General features: G+C 41.0%; 1 protein-coding gene across 2 annotated transcripts in view; it reads right to left on the minus strand.

Annotated features, from left to right (window-relative positions):
• Positions 1 to 21,730, minus strand: part of SMAP1 (small ArfGAP 1) — a 151,994-nt gene that overhangs the window by 11,158 nt on the left and 119,106 nt on the right. For both annotated transcript variants that reach the window (XM_075268358.1, XM_075268359.1), the window contains 3 exons: positions 10,082 to 10,209; positions 1,669 to 1,837; positions 1,129 to 1,457 (listed from right to left, as the gene is read on the minus strand). In XM_075268358.1, the coding sequence (XP_075124459.1) occupies positions 1,129 to 1,457; positions 1,669 to 1,837; positions 10,082 to 10,209 (626 nt within the window). The remainder of the gene's footprint in view (positions 1 to 1,128; positions 1,458 to 1,668; positions 1,838 to 10,081; positions 10,210 to 21,730) is intronic.

Consider the following 21,730-nt stretch of genomic DNA (forward strand, 5'->3'; position numbering starts at 1 on the left):
CGATCGCTCAACCCTAGTCATGATAAAATGGAGTGCTTATCCAAATTACAGCCAAGTTAAGGGTGGGCACAGCTGTAGGTCACATTTAGGTTGGGGGCCACACACACTGTTGGATTTCCATCATGGAAATTAAGCAGTGTTTTTCTCAATGACATGACAGCGATAGCCACCCAAAATGTAGTGGTTTTTGCTGTGGCATGCCTGCAGGAATCAGAGCAATATTAACATGCTGGTATAAAACAGACACTAGCATTATTGTGGATGCTTAAAACCCTGCAAGGAAAGTATCCTGGACTGAGATGGCTCCCAAAGAGTTCATGGCCACTAACCCCCCCCCACTATTTATCCTCATGACTTCCCAAGCCTAAGGGTGTATTCACATGTTGGGCTGCATGAGTTTTTAACCACATTTTACTGCGGTTTTTCATACAATTCAAGGTTATGTGCATAAAGGTAAGTTCACACTAGCATTGCAGGACTTTCACGAGTCAATTTTCAGCAGACACTGCGATGCAGCTGCCAACGGGACAGATATGAACGTAGCCTTACTCCAAACTACAGTAAAAAGCACGTGCAGACTTTGCTGCATGACATTGTGGCACAAGTTCTCAATGTAAATACAACATAAAAGTTAAGATTACACAGGATGATCACACTGCAGAAGTTCCTCTGCAAGTCACTGCGGCAAAAACTACCAAAAACTTTTTTGGCAACTCACCTGCAAGTTTTTTTTCAGTCTTTTCAATGTAAAGATTGAACACTTTGGCAAAACCACTCGAGTGAGTCACTTTTGGTAGCAATTTTTATTTGCAACATGTATATGAGAATCAGCCAGTGATGCTACTGTAGACTATGGTAACTATACGGCTGTGATTAAGGCTTGTGTCACACAGAAAAAACCCCACAGACGTTCCAAAATACTCTGCCTACACTGCGGTAAGTACCTGATATGCACATATACTGAGATTAAAGACATTACAACTGAACCTCACACAGTGATCCCTTTCCCTAAGATAACAGTATCATATCATATTTTGTAATATTATACTGGATACTCAATAGCACTACTTCACTAGAAGTAATTTCAGAGACACTTTCATGACAAGGCTTAACAATTCAAGGTATTACCTGTGAAATATTCCACGCAGCGGGCTGATTCTGTTGCATGCCAAACTTATTTGGAGGTGTTGCCATGTTTGTGACCATTCCAGCTTGTGGTCCCATCATATTAGGAGGGAGTCCCATAACCCCAGGTGTGGCGTTTCCTACAAATCCATTAGGAATTCCCATGCCAACCATCATACCAGCATTTTGTCCCATGGCAGGCATGGCTTGACCCATCATGTTACCCATCATGCCAGTAGTTGCAGGAACAGCTACACCCATTGGAGGAAATGCCTGGAAGTTGCTTGTCGGCTGTGTGGAGTATGGCATTGGAGAAGAACCAATGAACATACCTAGAGTGTAACATAAAAAGGTTATGAATTTACAGAAAGTTTATATTTAGGTTGTGCAAAAATGCAATAGAATAAACATATTACATTATAGACATTGTATAATATATTTAGGTCAACAAAGTTGTATTTTGCTTGGCTGAGGGCTGATGGGGCCAGACTTTTCACAGATCAGAGCTACTGTTCACGGAACTGCTCAGCAAGGGAGAATTACCTGTTGTGTTTGCCTGCTGCATGTTTGTTGTACCATAAAGGGACAAGATGGAGTCTTTTGATAAAGGCTTTTTAGAAGTGTCTTCAGATTTAGTAGATGGTTCTGTGAATAAATCCAAGTCTCCAGAAGCTGGAGGTACGCTGGAAGCTGCTGGGGCTGTAGTTGTAACCTTGAGATAAAAAAAAAAAAAAGAAAAAAAGGAGGGAGCATTATCACCAGAAATACCATCACTAAATCTGATGTACGAATTAACCTAAAAAGTTACTTGTTACCAAATTTAAGATTAAAACAAATGCTACACTCCAACAGGTTTTGGAAATATTTACAAGTGACCTTTACAAGTGAACACAGAGGAATGCTCTGGTGGAGAGTTCTGGAAGTCTTACTTGTTTGCATGCACAAATACTTCTTCAAAGAGAACGGGAGACAGATAAAAAGGTTACATTAAACTATATTAAAAAAAAACAAACCCCAGCATGTGTAGATCTCCCGTCTGCCATAAAAATGCACGCAGGCCCCGAATCTTGCTCCGGGTGCCCGTGATTGCTGGTAAAATGGCACCTCAATTAAAGCTGGCAGACACCATTATTGTGTTAGAGTGCTGGGGAAGGGTTGGAGTGCTGGGGAAGGGGGGGTTCTGGATGTCTGGCCCTTCCTTGGGCCTGAGGACTGTTTTTTCCCACCCACTTGCAATTCTTGCACTTGGGGGTTAATAGGAGCACTACAGACTGTAATGCTCCAATTAACCCCCAAGTGAAAGAATTACAAGGTGGGTGGGGAAAAAAAAAAAAAAAAAAAGAGTCCTCAAGCCCAAGGAAGGGCCAGACAGACATCAAAAAGCCCCCCCTCCCCCACCCCTTCCCCAGCACTACAACCCCCCCTATCATCATAAATCTAGTATTTATCCCCTATCCGTAGGATAGGGGTTAAATACTTGTAAAAACACAATTTCTTCTGCAGAAGCTTACCTGCTTCTGCTCTTCAGCCTGCGCAGCGGTCTTGTGAGACCGCGTGGGACGCAGGCACACGTCGGGTGCGGGCCTGATTACATGGCCACGTCACCCGGCGTGTGGGGAGGAGGGGGCAGAGCGGAGGGAGGAGGGGGCGGAGCAGAGCAGGCAGAGAGACCTGCTCTCTGCGAAGGGTGAGGGACGGCTGCTGGAGCCGCGCTGCTTCCAGCAGGGCCGCCCCAATCCACCGCTCACTTTCCTTGTACATCTGCGGCCCACACAAAAGTCTCAAACTTTGTCTCTAAAGTTTAGGGACAAAGTTTGAGACCTTTGTGAGGGCCACAGATATGCCTGTAAAGGGCCGCATGCGGCCCGCATGTTTGACATGCCTGCTATAGATGATATGTGCATGTGCCTCTGTGTAATGTTTTGTGGGGTCTTGTAGTAGTAGTAGTAGTAGTAGTAGTAGTAGTAGTAGTAGTAGTAGTAGTAGCAGCAGCTCTCTCTGCTGTCTCAAGTATGTTTTGGTTTTATCTGAAACTAAATATCTCAAAGACTGAACTACATCTGTTTCCAGCGTCTAGCAGACCTCATCCTGATTTAGCCATTGCAGTCTCCGATCTTACTATAACTCCTAGGCAGCATGCCCGTAGCCTTGGGGTTATGTTTGACTCAGACCTTTCTTTCAGCCCCCATATCCAATCACTTGTATGCTCATGTCATCGCCACCTCAAATACATCTCCAGAATATGCCTTTTCCTTACCAGTGTGGCATTAAAGACACTTATCGTTGCTCTAATTCAATCTTGCCTTGACTACTGTAACTCCTTAATAAATCGGTCTACCCCTTACTAAACTCTCCCCTCTACAATCTATTCTGAATGCAGTGGCCAGGCTCATCTATCAGCCTAGACACTACAGCGATGCCTCAGGTCTGGACCAGTCGCTACACTGGCTGTCTACTCAATACAGGATACAATATAAACTTATCATCCTCATCCACAAGGCTCTCCATAATGCTGCACCTCCCTACATTTTCTCCCTCATCTCTGTCTATCATCCCAACCTGTGCTTTCCATTCACTCAATGAACGAAGGCTAAAATCCTCTATTATTAGAACCTCCCACTCCTGTATTCAAGATCAAAGACTTTTCATTAGTTGCACCACTTCTCTGGAGTCCTCTACCCTGGACAACAATATTAACTCCCAATTTCTACATCAAGCGCAAACTAAAGGCACATCTTTTTAGACAGTCCTATTACAATTCCAAATGTAAACCCTTTTGCATTTAGAATCCCTAAAACTAACCTTCCTCCGTTCACACGCTCACATTACCTTACCCCACGCGATATGATGCTGCATCGGACTGTAACTGTATATGTCCAGGCACTATCTGCACATTAAAGGACACAGCTTTATGTGTAACGAAAGTAACCTCTTATAAAAAACGGTTGGACCACTGTATAAGCAATGCTGCCTCCTATGCCGCCTCTGCTACCTATCATGTCAACCCATCTACCCAAGCTCTTGCAATCAGGGTCCTTGGTCTCATTGTGTGAATTGAACATTAATCTAAAATGTGTCTCGGTCTGTACGTGAACCCTACGATTTGTAAAGGGGGGGGGGGGTTCAGATATAAACAGATGTGTCATAATCACTACAGCTCCTCCATAGGCAGCCAGTTTAATAATGATATCTCTGTTGGATGTAAGTGATTTTATGACTCTTTTTCTCCTTGTCATTGTCAGAGTAGGGAAGGGGTGGGGGACTGAAGGAGCTGCAAGCAATAAGTGAAGTCTGCACTTACTGCTCGGCTCTATCAGTGCAATGAGCCGAACCTGAGTGGGCCCCTTCAGGCGCTTCCTTTCCGTCATTAATTTGTAACTGCCTGAAGAAGGAGCCTCTGTACTTTGAAAGCTTGTAAATGTATTTATTCTGGTCAGTCAATAAAAGACATCATACCTACAATCATTTTGCTTTTTTTTGACACAAAAGTATCTAACAACGGTTGGGTCCTAATGATAAAGCTATCCCTTATTATTATAATGCAACATAAAATAACTGCTATTAAATTTACAAAAATGGTTTCACAAGCAAAAAGTGAAAAAACTCAAAACCTGTGAATGTATAATAAAAAAAAGTGTAATTATTAATATATGGTAATTTTTAAGTATTGTTTGGAAATACTCAGTAAACTGTGGCTTAGATTGTTATTCATATAAAACATCAGGACCATTACCAGAGCTCATTTTAGTTCAGGCAAGCAGTATAACATGTAGCCATTTCAGCTTGACTGCTCTTTCCCTTGAAATAAACCTCCAGTCTCAAGTGAACCCAAATTTGTGCTTTTCCAGATCCATCCAATTTACAAATGTACAAATGTACGCCAATCTCTTTTCCAAACCTTTGACTTCCCACACCGCTGCATGAAAATTGAAATAGTCTAACTAGCAAGCCCTCCCGCTATACTTCCCCCAGTTCCCTGTGGACCTGCTTGTCGAGCATAAACCAAATCACAATGAATCACTAATTGCATGTCTCGTATAGTCCAAGCGTGTACTCTTTCCCCCTACATGTAAGAGCATCTAGGGCAGTTTTGTTCCTAATAAACAGAATTGAAAATGGTTAAATATAGAAAAAAATAAAATACAAATGCCTCACAATAAAACTAAAGCAAAAAAACTCAGACATCTGCCCAACTGTCAAAAGCCTCTCCCAGTCTGTCACCCTTGATCTAAACTGTTCTGCCTCAGTTGACGCAGACATATATGATGTGGCAGTAGTACAAGGGTGAACTACTACTACTGTTTAATAAATGAATGGAAATTTCCAATGTAAAAAAAACACCCATGCGCTGCCATTAAGAAATAACCCATATATGGTACACTGCATCACAATCATTCGTGGGCACAAGTACCTAGCACTGTTAAAGGGAGTCTATTACCTCCCCAAGCAAATAAAAGTAAATAAAGCAAATAAAGTGGTAGGTGTACTGGGGGTAGGCCTTCATCTCCTTGGAGCACTCAGACCTCTACCATCGCCTGCCTGCACCCCCTCACTCCATGCAGTGGGAGTAAATCGTCCCACTTCCATGATATCACCCATCTTACACAAGCATATTATATATATATATATATATATATATATATATATATATATATATATGTGTCTTCCATCTTCTGCAGTGTTTTTATAGACATGGTCAGTCACACCCATCTAAGTTCCCCATAAGCAATTTCCAAATCTACAATAGTGACATACATAACAGAGCTATGTTGTTTATGCACTGTAATGCAGGGGAAGCAGTTGAATAATGCTTGGGAGAGGTGGTAGACTACATGCCCTGCACTAGATAAAGATAAAATTTATTATAAGCAGGTTGCTTGAGCCCAAATTTGCAGGATGCAGTGGGGAAGGCTGGACATCTTGTTCCCAAGTCTCTTCCTTCTGATGCTCCGATGTACAGTCAGATGACCAACTCCTCTCTACGATGGATCCACAACAGTACTAGCTCGTATTGTAGGCAGAGATAGCGAAGGCAGCAGACAGACTACCCGCAACCTGCTTATAGGTTTGTTATAAGGTTTACCCAGTGCAAGGAATGCACGAGTAAGCTTTATTTTCCATCTATAACTGTTTTAACCTCGGTTTGGCGACAAAATATAGTTTGAAGAATTCACAATACAACATACACACAAAAACGACATCCCTTCCCAGTACATATGATCTTCCTGACAACAGGATACAGAGTGTGGCCATGTACTTCTGCAATGTGGCCTATATGATAGCTTGCACTTTAACAGGAGACTCAGCAGATTGCTACACTGAAACAAATGTAATTACACAGTAATACATGCTACAGGGCAGGATGAAAGCTGTGCTGGCTTTAAGTGGAGGGAGAATGAAATTGGAGACCATTAAGAATAACAAGTGAGAGATTTCAACAGAAAAGGAGTGACACAAGGCTGACACTACATAGAGACGCAACTGTCAGGCAGCATCATCGGTGAAAAACAAATGGACGTTATTTAACAGTGCAGCGTATTGAAGGAATGCTTTTGGGAGGAAGATGTATGCTCACAGGCACAGTACTATCCTGTATAATTCAATCTATGCAGGGAAAACATTATTTTTCTTCATTTTCTATGCATGGGCCTTCACTGTAAATTGTTGATATATGTGATGGTAGATCTGCTGAAATCCAAGATTACATTGTTGTATCTGCAGTGTACAACCCAACATTAAAATCCTGCAAACCAAGGAATTCGCTCTTTATTGATACCTTCCATTATGAGCAACATAATGTAATGATACCATCAAAAAGGAATTTAATAATGCTTTTCCATTTATAGCCATGCAGAAGAAATGCATACTAGGCAGTAAGACACCAGACTCAAACGTTAGCATTTCTATAGATTTGTGTAGAATAATGTACAGTGAATTTATGGAGCATTACACACCGGAAATTAATTTATGGAAAATATGAACATCGTGAAGTAACCCTTATTAAGCTTCACTTTACAAAGGCTCAGTTATCCTCATGTATACATGGCAACTACCTAATGTCTGCTCTTGGGCAATGGAAACACCAGTCCGTGTCTTGTACACAGCTGCTAATCTGAGGACACAGAGCTCTCAGACGATGATGTGATAAAGGGTGGATCTCAGACTACTTTAGAGTCCCAGTAGACAGCGTAGCTAAACTGTAGTCATAACTTAGATCATAGCTCTGCTGTAATGAAGCTGGGATGAAAATGAAAATGCAGCCAAGATGCAGTTATTGGGGAAAATAGTAGGCTATCTTCTTCTGTAACTAGTGACTTGCATAAGGCTTTTAATTTCCATCTCTACATAATCAATGGAAGCAAAATATACCCAATTTTCAGGATCAGTGGGGGTCTCAACAGTCAAGCACTGGATATGATGTGTCCTAGCGCCATAAAGATCTTAACATAATGAGATTGATAAATTCACACTGCTAGTAAACTATATGGGACAGAACCATACAAGAGTAATCTAATCTAAGCCTGAATGAGATGACACAGTTTTAGGCAGTAGGTATGTGCTCACAGGTTACAATAATATGAAGTCTACATGCATAATCTTTGGCAATTGTGACAGCCTTATACAGTCCTATGAAAAAGTTTGGGCACCCCTATTAATCTTAATCATTTTTTGTTCTAAATATTTTGGTGTTTGCAACAGCCATTTCAGTTTGATATATCTAATAACTGATGGACACAGTAATATTTCAGGATTGAAATGAGGTTTATTGTACTAACAGAAAATGTGCAATATGCATTAAACCAAAATTTGACCGGTGCAAAAGTATGGGCACCCTTATCATTTTATTGATTTGAATTCCCCTAACTACTTTTTACTGACTTACTGAAGCACAAAATTGGTTTTGTAACCTCAGTGAGCTTTGAACTTCATAGCCAGATGTATCCAATCATAAGAAAAGGTATTTAAGGTGGCCAATTGCAAGTTGATCTCCTATTTGAATCTCCTCTGAAGAGTGGCATCATGGGCTACTCAAAACAACTCTCAAATGATCTGAAAACAAAGATTGTTCAACATAGTTGTTCAGGGGAAGGATACAAAAAGTTGTCTCAGAGATTTAACCTGTCAGTTTCCACTGTGAGGAACATAGTAAGGAAATGGAAGACCACAGGGACAGTTCTTGTTAAGCCCAGAAGTGGCAGGCCAAGAAAAATATCAGAAAGGCAGAGAAGAAGAATGGTGAGAACAGTCAAGGACAATCCACAGACCACCTCCAAAGTGCTGCAGATGGTGTCACTGTGCATCGGTCAACTATACAGCGCACTTTGCACAAATAGAAGCTGTATGGGAGAGTGATGAGAAAGAAGCCGTTTCTGCACGTACACCACAAATAGAGTTGCCTGAGGTATGAAAAAGCACATTTGGACAAGGCAGCTTCATTTTGGAAACAAAAATTGAGTTGTTTGGTTATAAAAAAAGGCGTTATGCATGGCGTCCAAAAAGAAACAGCATTCCAAGAAAAACACATGCTACCCACTGTAAAATTTGGTGGAGGTTCCATCATGCTTTGGGGCTGTGTGGCCAATGCCGGCATCAGGAATCTTGTTAAAGTTGAGAGTCGCATGGATTCCACTCAGTATCAGCAGATTCTTGAGAATAATGTTCAAGAATCAGTGACGAAGTTGAAGTTACGCTGGGGATGGATATTTCAGCAAGACAATGATCCAAAACACCGCTCCAAATCCTCAGGCATTCATGCAGAGGAACAATTACAATGTTCTGGAATGGCCATCCCAGTCCCCAGACCTGAATATCATTGAACATCTGTGGGATGATTTGAAGCGGGCTGTCCATGCTCGGCGACCATCTAACTTAACTGAACTTGAATTGTTTGTCCAAAATACCTTTATCCAGGATCCAGGAACTGATTAAAAGCTACAGGAAGCGACTAGAGGCTGTTATCTTTGCAAAAGGAGGATCTACTAAATATTAATGTCACTTTTCTGTTGAGGTGCCCATACTTTTGCACCGGTCAAATTTTGGTTTAATGCATATTGCACATTTTCTGTTAGTACAATAAACCTCATTTCAATCCTGAAATATTACTGTGTCCATCAGTTATTAGATATATCAAACTGAAATGGCTGTTATAAACACCAAAATATTTAGAACTAAAAATGATTAAGATTAATAGGGGTGCCCAAACTTTTTCATAGGACTGTAAGACACTGCGTATCTACAAATTTTGTCTACATAAATGTTACAATAACAAAATTTCTGTTTAATAACAGGCAGAACGTTTCTCCAATATTTAGCAAGTTTCATTGCATATTCTCTACTGTCCTAGTGACTTATTATGACTGAATATTTTATAAACAAATCTGTTGCACAGAAACTTTTGCTATTAAAATGGTTAATTAGTTATATTTATGTTGTTTATGTAACACAAATTATACCAATAAAATTGAGACTACATGTGTTCACTGCCAAGATTTATACAACATGGTGCACTGTTACAAAACAAGCTGCAGCTTCACTTTAATACAAATACATTCTTAATATCTGCAATTGCAAAGGGAGAATGGGGCAAACTACAGTAAATTAGAACAAAAACTGCAGCACAAAATGTCACATGGTTTCATCTAAAAATAAAGAGTCATGTAACACTCTTTGGAGGTGGCAATTGGTAATAAAGCCATGAAGATTTTTCTCAAGTCAATTGGTAGCAATTCATACTTTAAAACCTAGGACAGAGGCACAAACGTCAGGAAACTACAGCAATGTTTTTCCCTAAAAGCCACCATGGCAAAAATTAACCACAGGCAGTTTTTTTTTTTTTTTTGCTGCAACACACATGCAGGAACCTCTTTGGCTCTCCCACAGGTTTCAACCTTTCTATTGCAGGTCCCCTGGTGAAATCCATAGCATGTGTCAGTATTAAAGCTGCAAAGGGTATTACCGGTGTAGTAGTTGTAGATGATGCTGGAAGGGGGTTGGAGATCATGGGGCCAAATATATCCAGGTCATCGTTTATTGTGCTTGCAGTAGACATGCTTCCATTTGATATTGGTACATCGGCAGGCGTATCTAAAAGAAAAAGAAAAAAAAAATCCATGAAGAAAACAGCATACAGATTAAATGCTCCTGGAACTTTCTAATGATTCAGGAATCATTAGAAGAAAAAAAAAAAACTTCACCCTAGTAGCCGCTACTGCCAAAGCAAAGTAAAGCGGATCTGAGGCAGAAGACTGACTCAAATCCCTCTTTCAATTTCCAATGTGTGAATGGCCTGTATGTGACCATCATACACATGATGCAAATAGGATAATCTGGGGGGTAGAGAGGAAGATTTAGACGTTCAGTATTGTTTTTCAGTTTAGAAAATGGTAGAAATAGAGATGATAAGATACTTGCACTATATAAAACATATAAGAACATAACAGTCATTGACCAAACTCTTTCGCCCAACAACTATTCTGTCTGGACCTCATATACAATGCACTATGCACAGCTGGTCATGCATGTTCTCAACAGTAAGATACTAAATAATTGTCAGATATCTGGGGTAGGTTTGTCTCCCTTTCTAATATAAGTAAAAAAACAAGGTTGAAATCAAACTGACCGATTCTTTCAAAACAGGTTGTTAGTTTGGTTTGACTGACGGGCAGTCACTCTATAGAAAATAATTCACTGAGGGAGTAACTAAAATTTAACTTTTAATAATTTCATTTAAAATTGATTTGAAGGCTAATTAAGTCCTAAAAGCAAGGTGTGCAGGTGGATTGGCCCTTAGGAAAATTGGTGTGTTGTGAATAGTGTCGACCACGCTAATGTTCCAAACGATCCCTCCAATAAACCTCACACTAAACAAAGCCCCAATACATCCCAGGCTTCCTTGTGTTACACCTGCACACCTTGCTGTTAGGACTTATTTATCCTTCAAATCAATTTTAAATGAAATTATTAAAAGTTAAATTTTAGTTACTGCCTCAGTGAATTAGGTTATTAGTTTGGTAGCATATCTTACATGCTGCATTGAAAAGTCGTCCTGAAAGATTTAGTATATCAGACTACTGAATTTATCATAGATGAAATTAATATTCTATGGAAATGTGAGGATACAGTATATTACACACTACACGTATGTACCCAGAGTAAAGAGTTTGCTTCTTATTACACTGATCAAAGCATCTATTATACATTTGGCAGAATGCACATTCCCATAGAGTAGAAGTTATATGTTATGTGTATATGATAACACAGTTACAATAGAGCGGCACACTTCATAAATGAAGGCACAGAGGGGACCACAAATCAAATGAGCATCATAGATATAGTCAAGAAACAATAGGTGTTGCTATAGCAATGGAGCGAGACAAGGTTGTGAACCTCTTACTTTCAAAAGCTACAAATTTGATTTTTCTGCAGCAAGCAGTGACACCCACATATATATATGTATCAAATATACTAGTCAGAAGTTGCCATTTCATCCTAAGATTTTCAATCTGGGTGCATGGATGCACTTCCAGACCTCATACATCACAGGGATATAAAAGTGCTGGTAGATTTTATGTGCTCCGATATAGATGCATGTTACGGTTATTACTCTACCTGTATACAAAACTTGACTTTATTATGCATGATGCCCTATTCTGTACATTTATTTACCCCTTCCACCAATAGTGTGTGTATGGTGTACACACTGTGTATTCTACAAAAAAACCCTGAAAACAATCTGCTAAGCAGTGTTCAATTATGAATGCCACAGCATTGTGTCCAAACAATGCCACACAAAAGTCCCATACATGAAAAACTCTCTTTCCTCCTTTTTGTGTTCTGATTCTTCTGCTGATTCTATACCATCTCCTCCTTCTCTGAGCTTTCATATTTAACTCATGCGGCTCAATTGTTGTGGGCCATTTATGTTGCAAGAAGGGCAAGAAGGGGTGGATTTTGGTGCTGAATCCACGTCATAATCTGCCCCCCTCACAATAGCGGTCTATGTAGTTTGCCAGCGCTCTTTTTTCCGTGAGCGGCATGTTGCTGCTCACGGAAAAAAGCAGCGAGCTGCCCTTTCTTCAGGTGGATTCCGCGGCTGATTCAGCCATGGTGTCTGCCTCGCGGCAGCATGCTCTAGGCTAGGCCCATTCATTTGAGCCTACACCGGAGCAGGAAGCCGCGACCGTCGGAAGTCACGGCAGGCATATTTTGGTCTTATGTTTTGCTCTGATGTGGCATCACGCGTCAAAATCAGGACCAAAATACACCCCCCCCCCCCCCTTGCACCGTGTAAACTAGGTCTAAGACAGTATTAGTGACTCATAATTAGGCATTAATGATTTGGCACTCAGTGTGATATAGGTCAACGGTGCTCAGAAAGGACCTCATGTCCATCAACAACAACAAAATGAAACTCTTGTATAGTAGATGCTTGAAAATAAAGTTTTGGAGTTTTCAGGCATCTACTAAACGAGAGCCAGAGTTTCTTTTTCTTACCATCAGTGACTCCGTCCCAATGCATTACAACTTTACAATGAATAAGCTTTACTTGCTAATACCAGTGAATAGGTCATCAGTATAAAAATGCAGGCGGGCCTGGAGAACCCCTTTATCACTTTATAATGTTAAACTTTGATATGTGTGTATGCTATAAATTGTGCCCGATACACAACAGCTAACCAGCTACCTACAGTATGAATATTACTAGCTAGAATTAACAGCAGTTTCACCTACAGAGACACAGTGTGCCGTGCAGTGGATTGTAGGAGTCTTTATAGTAACAATATAAAAAGGAACCAATTTCTCTGCTTCACAATGTAAAACATTCAGATATAGGCCAGACTGTCCACTGGGAGTCAGACCTGACTTAAGCTTCCATGCTCATTTGGTCAGAATGACCTTGTACTACAATTAGAAGGCGCATTCAGCTCCATAGGCACACAACTCAATGACCTGTATTCCATTCACACAATGTGGTATCATAACACTAGACCGATAATGCAATCCTTATTAGATCTTAAACAAGAGCCTGCGGATATTACTTGGCAAACAATAGCAGCCTGACTTGGATTAATGTGTAAATCAATTGCCATATAAACCACTAAGGGAACCTATGGAATTGGCTTTTACATAGTATTTGAAGGTTATAATTGCGCTCCATAAAAACTCTGCTATCCACATGGTCGCCATTTGCTTTAATCTCCCAGGCATTTTTTTTTATATAACAGGAAACGTGCCATTTGTTAATCACTTTCCTTTACAGAGGTGTCAGCTCTCAGATACACAATATCAAGCCTCAGCTAACCGCTGCCTGGATTATGCTAGAAATAATGAATCGTATAAAAGCAAAAACGCAAAAACAACACGGTACCGTATGTATCTCCATTCAACTGCAAAATAATGCAGTAAGAATAATACTACATCTATGTATATTGTGCCAGTCAAAGCAGCTGCTGCTTTACATTTGGATCTTTTCTATAGGTACTAAATAACCCCCAAATAATTGCAATGTGGATTCATCCAGCAAATTACGCACATTATCTCATGGTCACCATATTGAGCGGTAAAACAATGGTCTGACACAAACAAGGCAAAGTGAAATCCTGTGAGAGCCAACAATACAATATACAAGTAGCAGTGTGGTATGTATAAATTATGTATAGGCATCTATTCTCATTTATTACTGCGCAGCTAGAGGCCACCTGCAGTAGTATAATCTCCAAAGTCAGGAAAACGTCCATGGTAATGCGCTCCTTGTACAAACTCTGAGCAGGAGATGCTTCCTGTGTGTATGCCAGAACCTAACATATGAAAAATACAAAAAAAAAAAACCTCCCACATTTTACAATCACTACATCGTGCATAACATGGCACTTCTGTGTGTATTGAAGATACCCCTTATAGAGATGCTTTACCCACAAAAGTAAAAACAGGGCCCGTCAATTACAGCTGGGCATTACCATAGACCTTGTGAAAGGGGTGTCCCTACACAGTCAACTCTAATTAGACAGTGTCAGTATGTGCAGACAACCCCCCAGATTGGTAGCACCCAGCTGTTTATACACCTATTCATTCCTAGGAGGAATAACCGAGGAAAAACACAAGCAGAAGTGTAAGAAAAAAATGCTCCAGCTCCTCATGGGAGAAACAGACAAGACAGTGTCAGGACCTCTAGTCAGGGAACAGTCAATTGCCAATTTGGCACTAGTCCAAAAACTGCAGAAAAGTTTGGAGAATTTCACTTTCTTTCACAGTTAAAGCATTGTGTAACATTTATTACATTCATGGCAGGGGAAGTGTTAAAGCACTACTAAACGTCAATCCCCTATTTGTGTGCAGGACACAACCTCCACGTCTTCTGTATCACTATCTCACCTACCAAACAGAGTGACATCTCTGTTGCCCTGAGGCTATGAGCCAGATGGCTGAGCATCAGGAAAAGTGTCTAAGATTTCTGAAATGCTCAGGAGGCAATGAGAGACTGATAGTAAGCATGAACTGCGGCATAAGACAGGTAATGGTGTAAAACCTACTCAATAACACGCTATAAAACACAGCACAAAAGGGATGGGAAGCAATTAATAGAGAAATAGCTGCCGCTCATAATCTTTTACAAGCAACTAACATTTGCTGGTCTCCCAACTGCATGTATAGGAAATGCACAGACCATGCAGATATAGGACGTGACATGAATTGTACAACTAGAAGTAACAATCACAAAAGAAGAAAGTTGAGGTTATAAATGGCAATAAAAGAATTCATTTGTGGGTGGGAAAAAAAAACAACCCATGTCAACATGTAAAAGTCAGAGAAGCCATCCTGTGGAATACATGCCTGCAGGGAAGCCCAATAAATACCTGCAGCATGAATTGCACAGTGCTAGGTTCACACCTGCGTTCTCCTGTCCGTTCTGTGGTTTCCGTCTTCTGCATGCCAGAAGACGCAAAGCACAGACCGGGTCCGGCCGTGAGCGGCGGTGAGCGTTTTATGCTCTCCGCCGCGAAACCGGATTTTTCTTATCTGGACACAGAGTACTGCATGTCCGACTCTGTGTCCGGATTATAAAACCCGGTTTCGCGGCAGAGAGCCTAAAACGCTCACCGCCGCTCACGGCCGGACATCTCTCTCACCCATTCAAATGAATGGGTGAGAGAGACTCCTGCAGGTTTCCGTATCCTGCTCTGTTTTATGCAGGAAACGGAAACCTGCAGTACGGAGAGGGCGACGCAGATGTGAACGAGCCCTTATTGATACTGCTTACTGAAAAGTTATAGATCAATGTATGTCACATATTCTCTTGGATCTTATTCTCCCACAAATTGTGCCAACAAGTTACTTTAAGGGCTAGTTCACACGTGAGTATAAGGGGAGGTTTTTGACAGCGGATTTCGCGTCCAAAACCTCCCCTTATAATGGTGGTCTATGGAGACCGCCGGGCTTCTGTTCTCCGCTAGCGGCGAGCTGCTGCTAGCGGAGAAAAGAAAGGACATGTTCTTTCTTCAGGCGGAAGCCGCGCAGGCTCAGCAGCGCGGCTTCCGCCCCCGGCAGCTCCCTCCTATGTTGGCTCATTCATTTGAGCCGACAGCAGAGGGTTAAGCCGCGACAGCGATGGTCGTGGCGGGCGGGTTTTGACAAGAGAGAGACGCGGCTCGCCACGTCTCTCTCTGTGTCAAAACTCGCGCGGGCATGACACAATCAGAAACTCAGCATATTCGCAACAGGACACCATAACTAAAATACTGGTTAGACAAAATGTGAAAATTGGATCTGTCAACAGCAATTTCCTAGGAGTTTCCAAGTATCACCATAACACCTTTTTTGAAGTAAAAACAAAGTATATTCTTTCAAACAAGCTATATATAAAGGGGTTCTCAAGTTTCAGATCAATATTGAAAGACAAATATTGCTTAATATTGAATAATGATCTATCTATCTATCTATCTATATATATACACACACACACACACACACACACACACACACACACACACACACACACGGTACAGACCAAAAGTTTGGACACACCTTCTCATTCAAAGAGTTTTCTGTATTTTCATGACTGAAAATTGTAGATTCACACTGAAGGCATCAAAACTATGAATTAACACATGTGGAATTATATACTTAACAAAAAAGTGTGAAACAACTGAAAATATGTCTTATATTCTAGGTTCTTCAAAGTAGCCACCTTTTGCTTTGATTCCTGCTTTGCACACTCTTCGCATTCGCTTGATGAGCTTCAAGAGATAGTCACCGGAAATGGTCTTCCAACAGTCTTGCAGGAGTTCCCAGAGATGCTTAGCACTTGTTGGCCCTTTTGCCTTCACTCTGCGGTCCAGCTCACCCAAACCATCACGATTGGGTTCAGGTCTGGTGACTGTGGAGGCCAGGTGATCTGACGTAGCACCCCACCACTCTCCTTCTTGGTCAAATAGCCCTTGCACAGCCTGGAGATGTGTTTGGGATCATTGTCCTATTGAAAAATAAATGATGGTCCAACTAAAAGCAAACTGGATGGAATAGCATGCCACTGCAAGATGCTGTAGTAGCCATGCTGATTCAGTATGCCTTCAATTTTGAATAAATCTCTAAGGCTGTATTCACACAGAGTAACGCCAGGCGTTTTTTGCGTGCTTTTTGCACATAGCGCCGTGTTAACGCCGTGTATACGTGGCGTTAACGCGGCGCTATTTTGCGGTGGCGTTGACCGGCGTTAACGCGGCGCTATGTGCAAAAAGCACACAAAAAACGCCTGGCGTTACTCTGTGTGAATACAGCCTAACAGTGTCACCAGCAAAGCACCCCCACACCATCACACCTCCTCCTCCATGCTTCACGGTGGGAACCAGGCATGTAGAGTCCATCCGTTCACCTTTTCCGCGTCGCACAAAGACACAGTGGTTGGAACCAAAGATCTCAAATTTGGACTCTTCAGACCAAAGCACAGATTTCCACTGGTCTAATGTCCATTCCTTGTGTTCTTTAGCCCAAACAAGTCTCTTCTGCTTGTTGCCTGTCCTTAGCAGTGGTTTTCTAGCAGCTATTTTACCATGAAGGCCTGCTGCACAAAGTCTCCTCTTAACAGTTGCTGTAGAGATGTGTCTGCTGCTAGAACTCTGTGTGGCATTGACCTGGTCTCTAATCTGAGCTGCTGTTAACCTGCGATTTCTGAGGCTGGTGACTCGGATGAACTTATCCTCTGCAGCAGAGGTGACTCTTGGTCTTCCTTTCCTGGGGCGATCCTCATGTGAGCCAGTTTCTTTGTAGTGCTTGATGGTTTTTGCAACTGCACTTGGGGACACTTTCAAAGTTTTCCCAATTTTTCAGACTGACTGACCGTCATTTCTTAAAGTAATGATGGCCACTCATTTTTCTTTACTTAGCTGCTTTTTTTCTTGCCATAATACAAATTCTAACCGTCTATTCAGTAGCACTATCAGCTGTGTATCCACCTGACTTCTGCACAACATAACTGATGGTCCCAACCCCATTTATAAGGCAAGAAACCCCACTTATTAAACCTGACAGGGCACACCTGTGATGTGAAAACCATTTCCGGTGACTACCTCTTGAAGCTCATCAAGAGAATGCCAAGAGTGTGCAAAGCAGTAATCAAAGCAAAAGGCAACTCCTTTGAAGAACCTAGAATAGACAGATTTTCAGTTGTTTCACACTTTTTTGTTAAGTACAGTCCTATGAAAAAGTTTGGGCACCCCCAAATATTTTTAAATATTTTGGTGTTTATAACAGCCATTTCAGTTTGATATATCTAATAACTGATGGACACAGTAATATTTCAGGATTGAAATGAGGTTTATTGTACTAACAGAAAATGTGCAATATGCATTAAACCAAAATTTGACCGGTGCAAAAGTATGGGCACCCTTATCATTTTATTGATTTGAATTCCCCTAACTACTTTTTACTGACTTACTGAAGCACAAAATTGGTTTTGTAACCTCAGTGAGCTTTGAACTTCATAGCCAGATGTATCCAATCATAAGAAAAGGTATTTAAGGTGGCCAATTGCAAGTTGATCTCCTATTTGAATCTCCTCTGAAGAGTGGCATCATGGGCTACTCAAAAAAACTCTCAAATGATCTGAAAACAAAGATTGTTCAACATAGTTGTTCAGGGGAAGGATACAAAAAGTTGTCTCAGAGATTTAACCTGTCAGTTTCCACTGTGAGGAACATAGTAAGGAAATGGAAGACCACAGGGACAGTTCTTGTTAAGCTCAGAAGTGGCAGGCCAAGAAAAATATCAGAAAGGCAGAGAAGAAGAATGGTGAGAACAGTCAAGGACAATCCACAGACCACCTCCAAAGAGCTGCAGCATCATCTTGCTGCAGATGGTGTCACTGTGCATCGGTCAACTATACAGCGCACTTTGCACAAATAGAAGCTGTATGGGAGAGTGATGAGAAAGAAGCCGTTTCTGCACGTACGCCACAAATAGAGTTGCCTGAGGTATGAAAAAGCACATTTGGACAAGGCAGCTTCATTTTGGAAACAAAAATTGAGTTGTTTGGTTATAAAAAAAGGCGTTATGCATGGCGTCCAAAAAGAAACAGCATTCCAAGAAAAACACATGCTACCCACTGTAAAATTTGGTGGAGGTTCCATCATGCTTTGGGGCTGTGTGGCCAATGCCGGCATCGGGAATCTTGTTAAAGTTGAGAGTCGCATGGATTCCACTCAGTATCAGCAGATTCTTGAGAATAATGTTCAAGAATCAGTGACGAAGTTGAAGTTACGCTGGGGATGGATATTTCAGCAAGACAATGATCCAAAACACCGCTCCAAATCCTCAGGCATTCATGCAGAGGAACAATTACAATGTTCTGGAATGGCCATCCCAGTCCTGAATATCATTGAACATCTGTGGGATGATTTGAAGCGGGCTGTCCATGCTCGGCGACCATCTAACTTAACTGAACTTGAATTGTTTGTCCAAAATACCTTTATCCAGGATCAAGGAACTGATTAAAAGCTACAGGAAGCGACTAGAGGCTGTTATCTTTGCAAAAGGAGGATCTACTAAATATTAATGTCACTTTTCTGTTGAGGTGCCCATACTTTTGCACCGGTCAAATTTTGGTTTAATGCATATTGCACATTTTCTGTTAGTACAATAAACCTCATTTCAATCCTGAAATATTACTGTGTCCATCAGTTATTAGATATATCAAACTGAAATGGCTGTTATAAACACCAAAATATTTAGAACTAAAAATGATTAAGATTAATAGGGGTGCCCAAACTTTTTCATAGGACTGTATATAACTCCACATGTGTTAATTCATAGTTTTGATGCCTTCAGTGTGAATCTACAATTTTCATAGACAGAAATGGACTGAGCAGAAGGGAGAAGTATAAGAGTGTCCTAGATATTTAGAATTTCTTCTGTGGCCACTACTAGGTTTGGCAAAAAAAAAAAAAAAAAAAAAAGAAAGCAGCATTTCCTCAACATGGGACCTTAACCATAAGCTGAAGCCCCATGTTGCGGAAACGCAACTTTTTTTTGTTGCAGATTTGGCTGTTTTTTTTTTTTTTTTTTTTAAACCAAAGCCAGGATTGGATTGAACAAATGGGTGAGGTATATAAAGTCCTTCCTTTATATTTCCTATTCCTTTTGTAGCCACTCTTGGCTTTGGCTCAAAACTGCAGCAAAAAAAAAGCTGCGTTTCCGCAACGTGGAGCCTCAGCCGTAAAGTGGATAAAACTCAGACCATGTTCATGTAATGTACACATAAGTGTACAGCTTGTTACAGCTGAAGCACAGTATTCGGACATGCCCATCACGTGACCATGGACTGATTTTTATCCACCAAAAGTTAGGCTAGGTTCTCATCTGCAGACCCGAATGACTGAGAGACCAGTGCAGATGTGTCTTAATACTGGTCTGAGACTGGACAAGCCCTTTAACAATTGTCGACTAAAGAGCCAATATTAATTCATACTTTAATAGGGAGTTTACAAGCTGAGATGTATTAAACATATAACTAGGGTGAGATCATAGTGGTTGCATGATTGAGAAATCCTGGTCAGTGTCAGTCGTGGTCCATGGTCAGGGTTCAAAACTCTCTGCAATAACTGGTTCCCCCCTGGCCTGCCTCTCTAACCTGAGTGACAACTAAAGCAGTCACTCAGATGGAAGAGGTTGGGATCTATTCAGTACAAGAAGCTCTTCTAGCCAGTACAAATGAAGGGTCAAAATTGTTGCCAGGCTCCATTTAAGCCTGAGATCTCCAACCTTTTTTTTTAGAAATGAAAATTTCTAAATAAAATTGCATTAGTAAATGGCAGTCACAGGCATTCTAGAGGAGAATGTTATTTCAGGTGCCCTTTGCACTTAAACCAACAGGCAAAGGCACGAAGCTACTGTATTATACTAAATATATAGAAGAAATAGCTCATAAATGCAACATAAAACCTTCTACATACTATAAATGCTCATGAAAATGAAGATAAGAAGAGTGTATTAGTATTCAGATGCCACCCCTTATTATTATGTTGTCGTTCCACTTCATATTTCTTTAAAGTTCTTGTTCCAAGCGATTATTCATCGGTGCTTAGACGATGCATTGATAACAAGATGACTCAACCAGTCCCAAGTACTCTCATGCTACAGCAGCGCTGCCTCACTTATTAGTACTGAGCGAACAAACAATCAAGCGGAGATGTCACCGGGGACAGTCCCTATGCCAGCGCTTGAAGCTGCTCTTCTATCATGCTACCTGCCTGAATCACAGAGCACGCCTCAACAGTGGGCAGACCTCTGCATTTCCTCTATGCTTACTTTTATTCATTGGCTGTGTCAGGGGCCATATTAAATGCCTCTGGGATCTTGGCCAGCTTGAGGGCAAACACCTGGATCGACAGACATATTCTGAGCAAAAAGATTTTCTGAAACTAATTGAATGTTAGCGTGAATGAGGCATATTTGATTTGTTAAAGGTCTTGACATTTTATTTGCATGCTCCCGCTTGCATATTCAATGGAAGGTATAATGGCTACATTTGCCTTGAGTTTCTCTGTATCTTTCAGTGAATATATTAACATTTTCAGCACTGCTCACCTTTTAAAGTAAATACATTCACGCTTAACATGCTATCAGTTTAGCAGAGCTCTGTACTGGAGTGATTTCAGCACTAGAGACTGCCTACAAGCCAAGGATTAACATTTAAAGCAACAGTCCATGCAAAAAAGAGAGATCTCACCACTGATAGGGCACACAGAGCATGAATGACAGAAAAATTCACATTATTAGAATTCTGTCACAACAACTCAAAGGGCGCTGTGCTTCACATTAGCATGATCTACTGTAAAGCCTGAAACTGTACCGCCAGAGATAGGATGTGCAGGAGAAACTGAAAAATAAGCTGAAACCGTGCAAAAAGAAATAGTCTGGCCATTGGTATACTAAGATTTATTCAGGGGAGTCCGTCAGGTCCAAAATACCTCCCAACCAATAACCGTGTTATGCAGGAACATACCTCTGTGGCCACATACAATGCATGGGTATGTAAATCAATCTACAAGTGGGAGGGGTGTGCCAAACAATCCTTTTTACTGTGGTTAACAATTTAAGCCCCTGCCAGCACCAC

This window comes from Leptodactylus fuscus, chromosome 3 (genome assembly GCF_031893055.1).
Source record: "Leptodactylus fuscus isolate aLepFus1 chromosome 3, aLepFus1.hap2, whole genome shotgun sequence".
NCBI lineage: Eukaryota > Metazoa > Chordata > Amphibia > Anura > Leptodactylidae > Leptodactylus > Leptodactylus fuscus.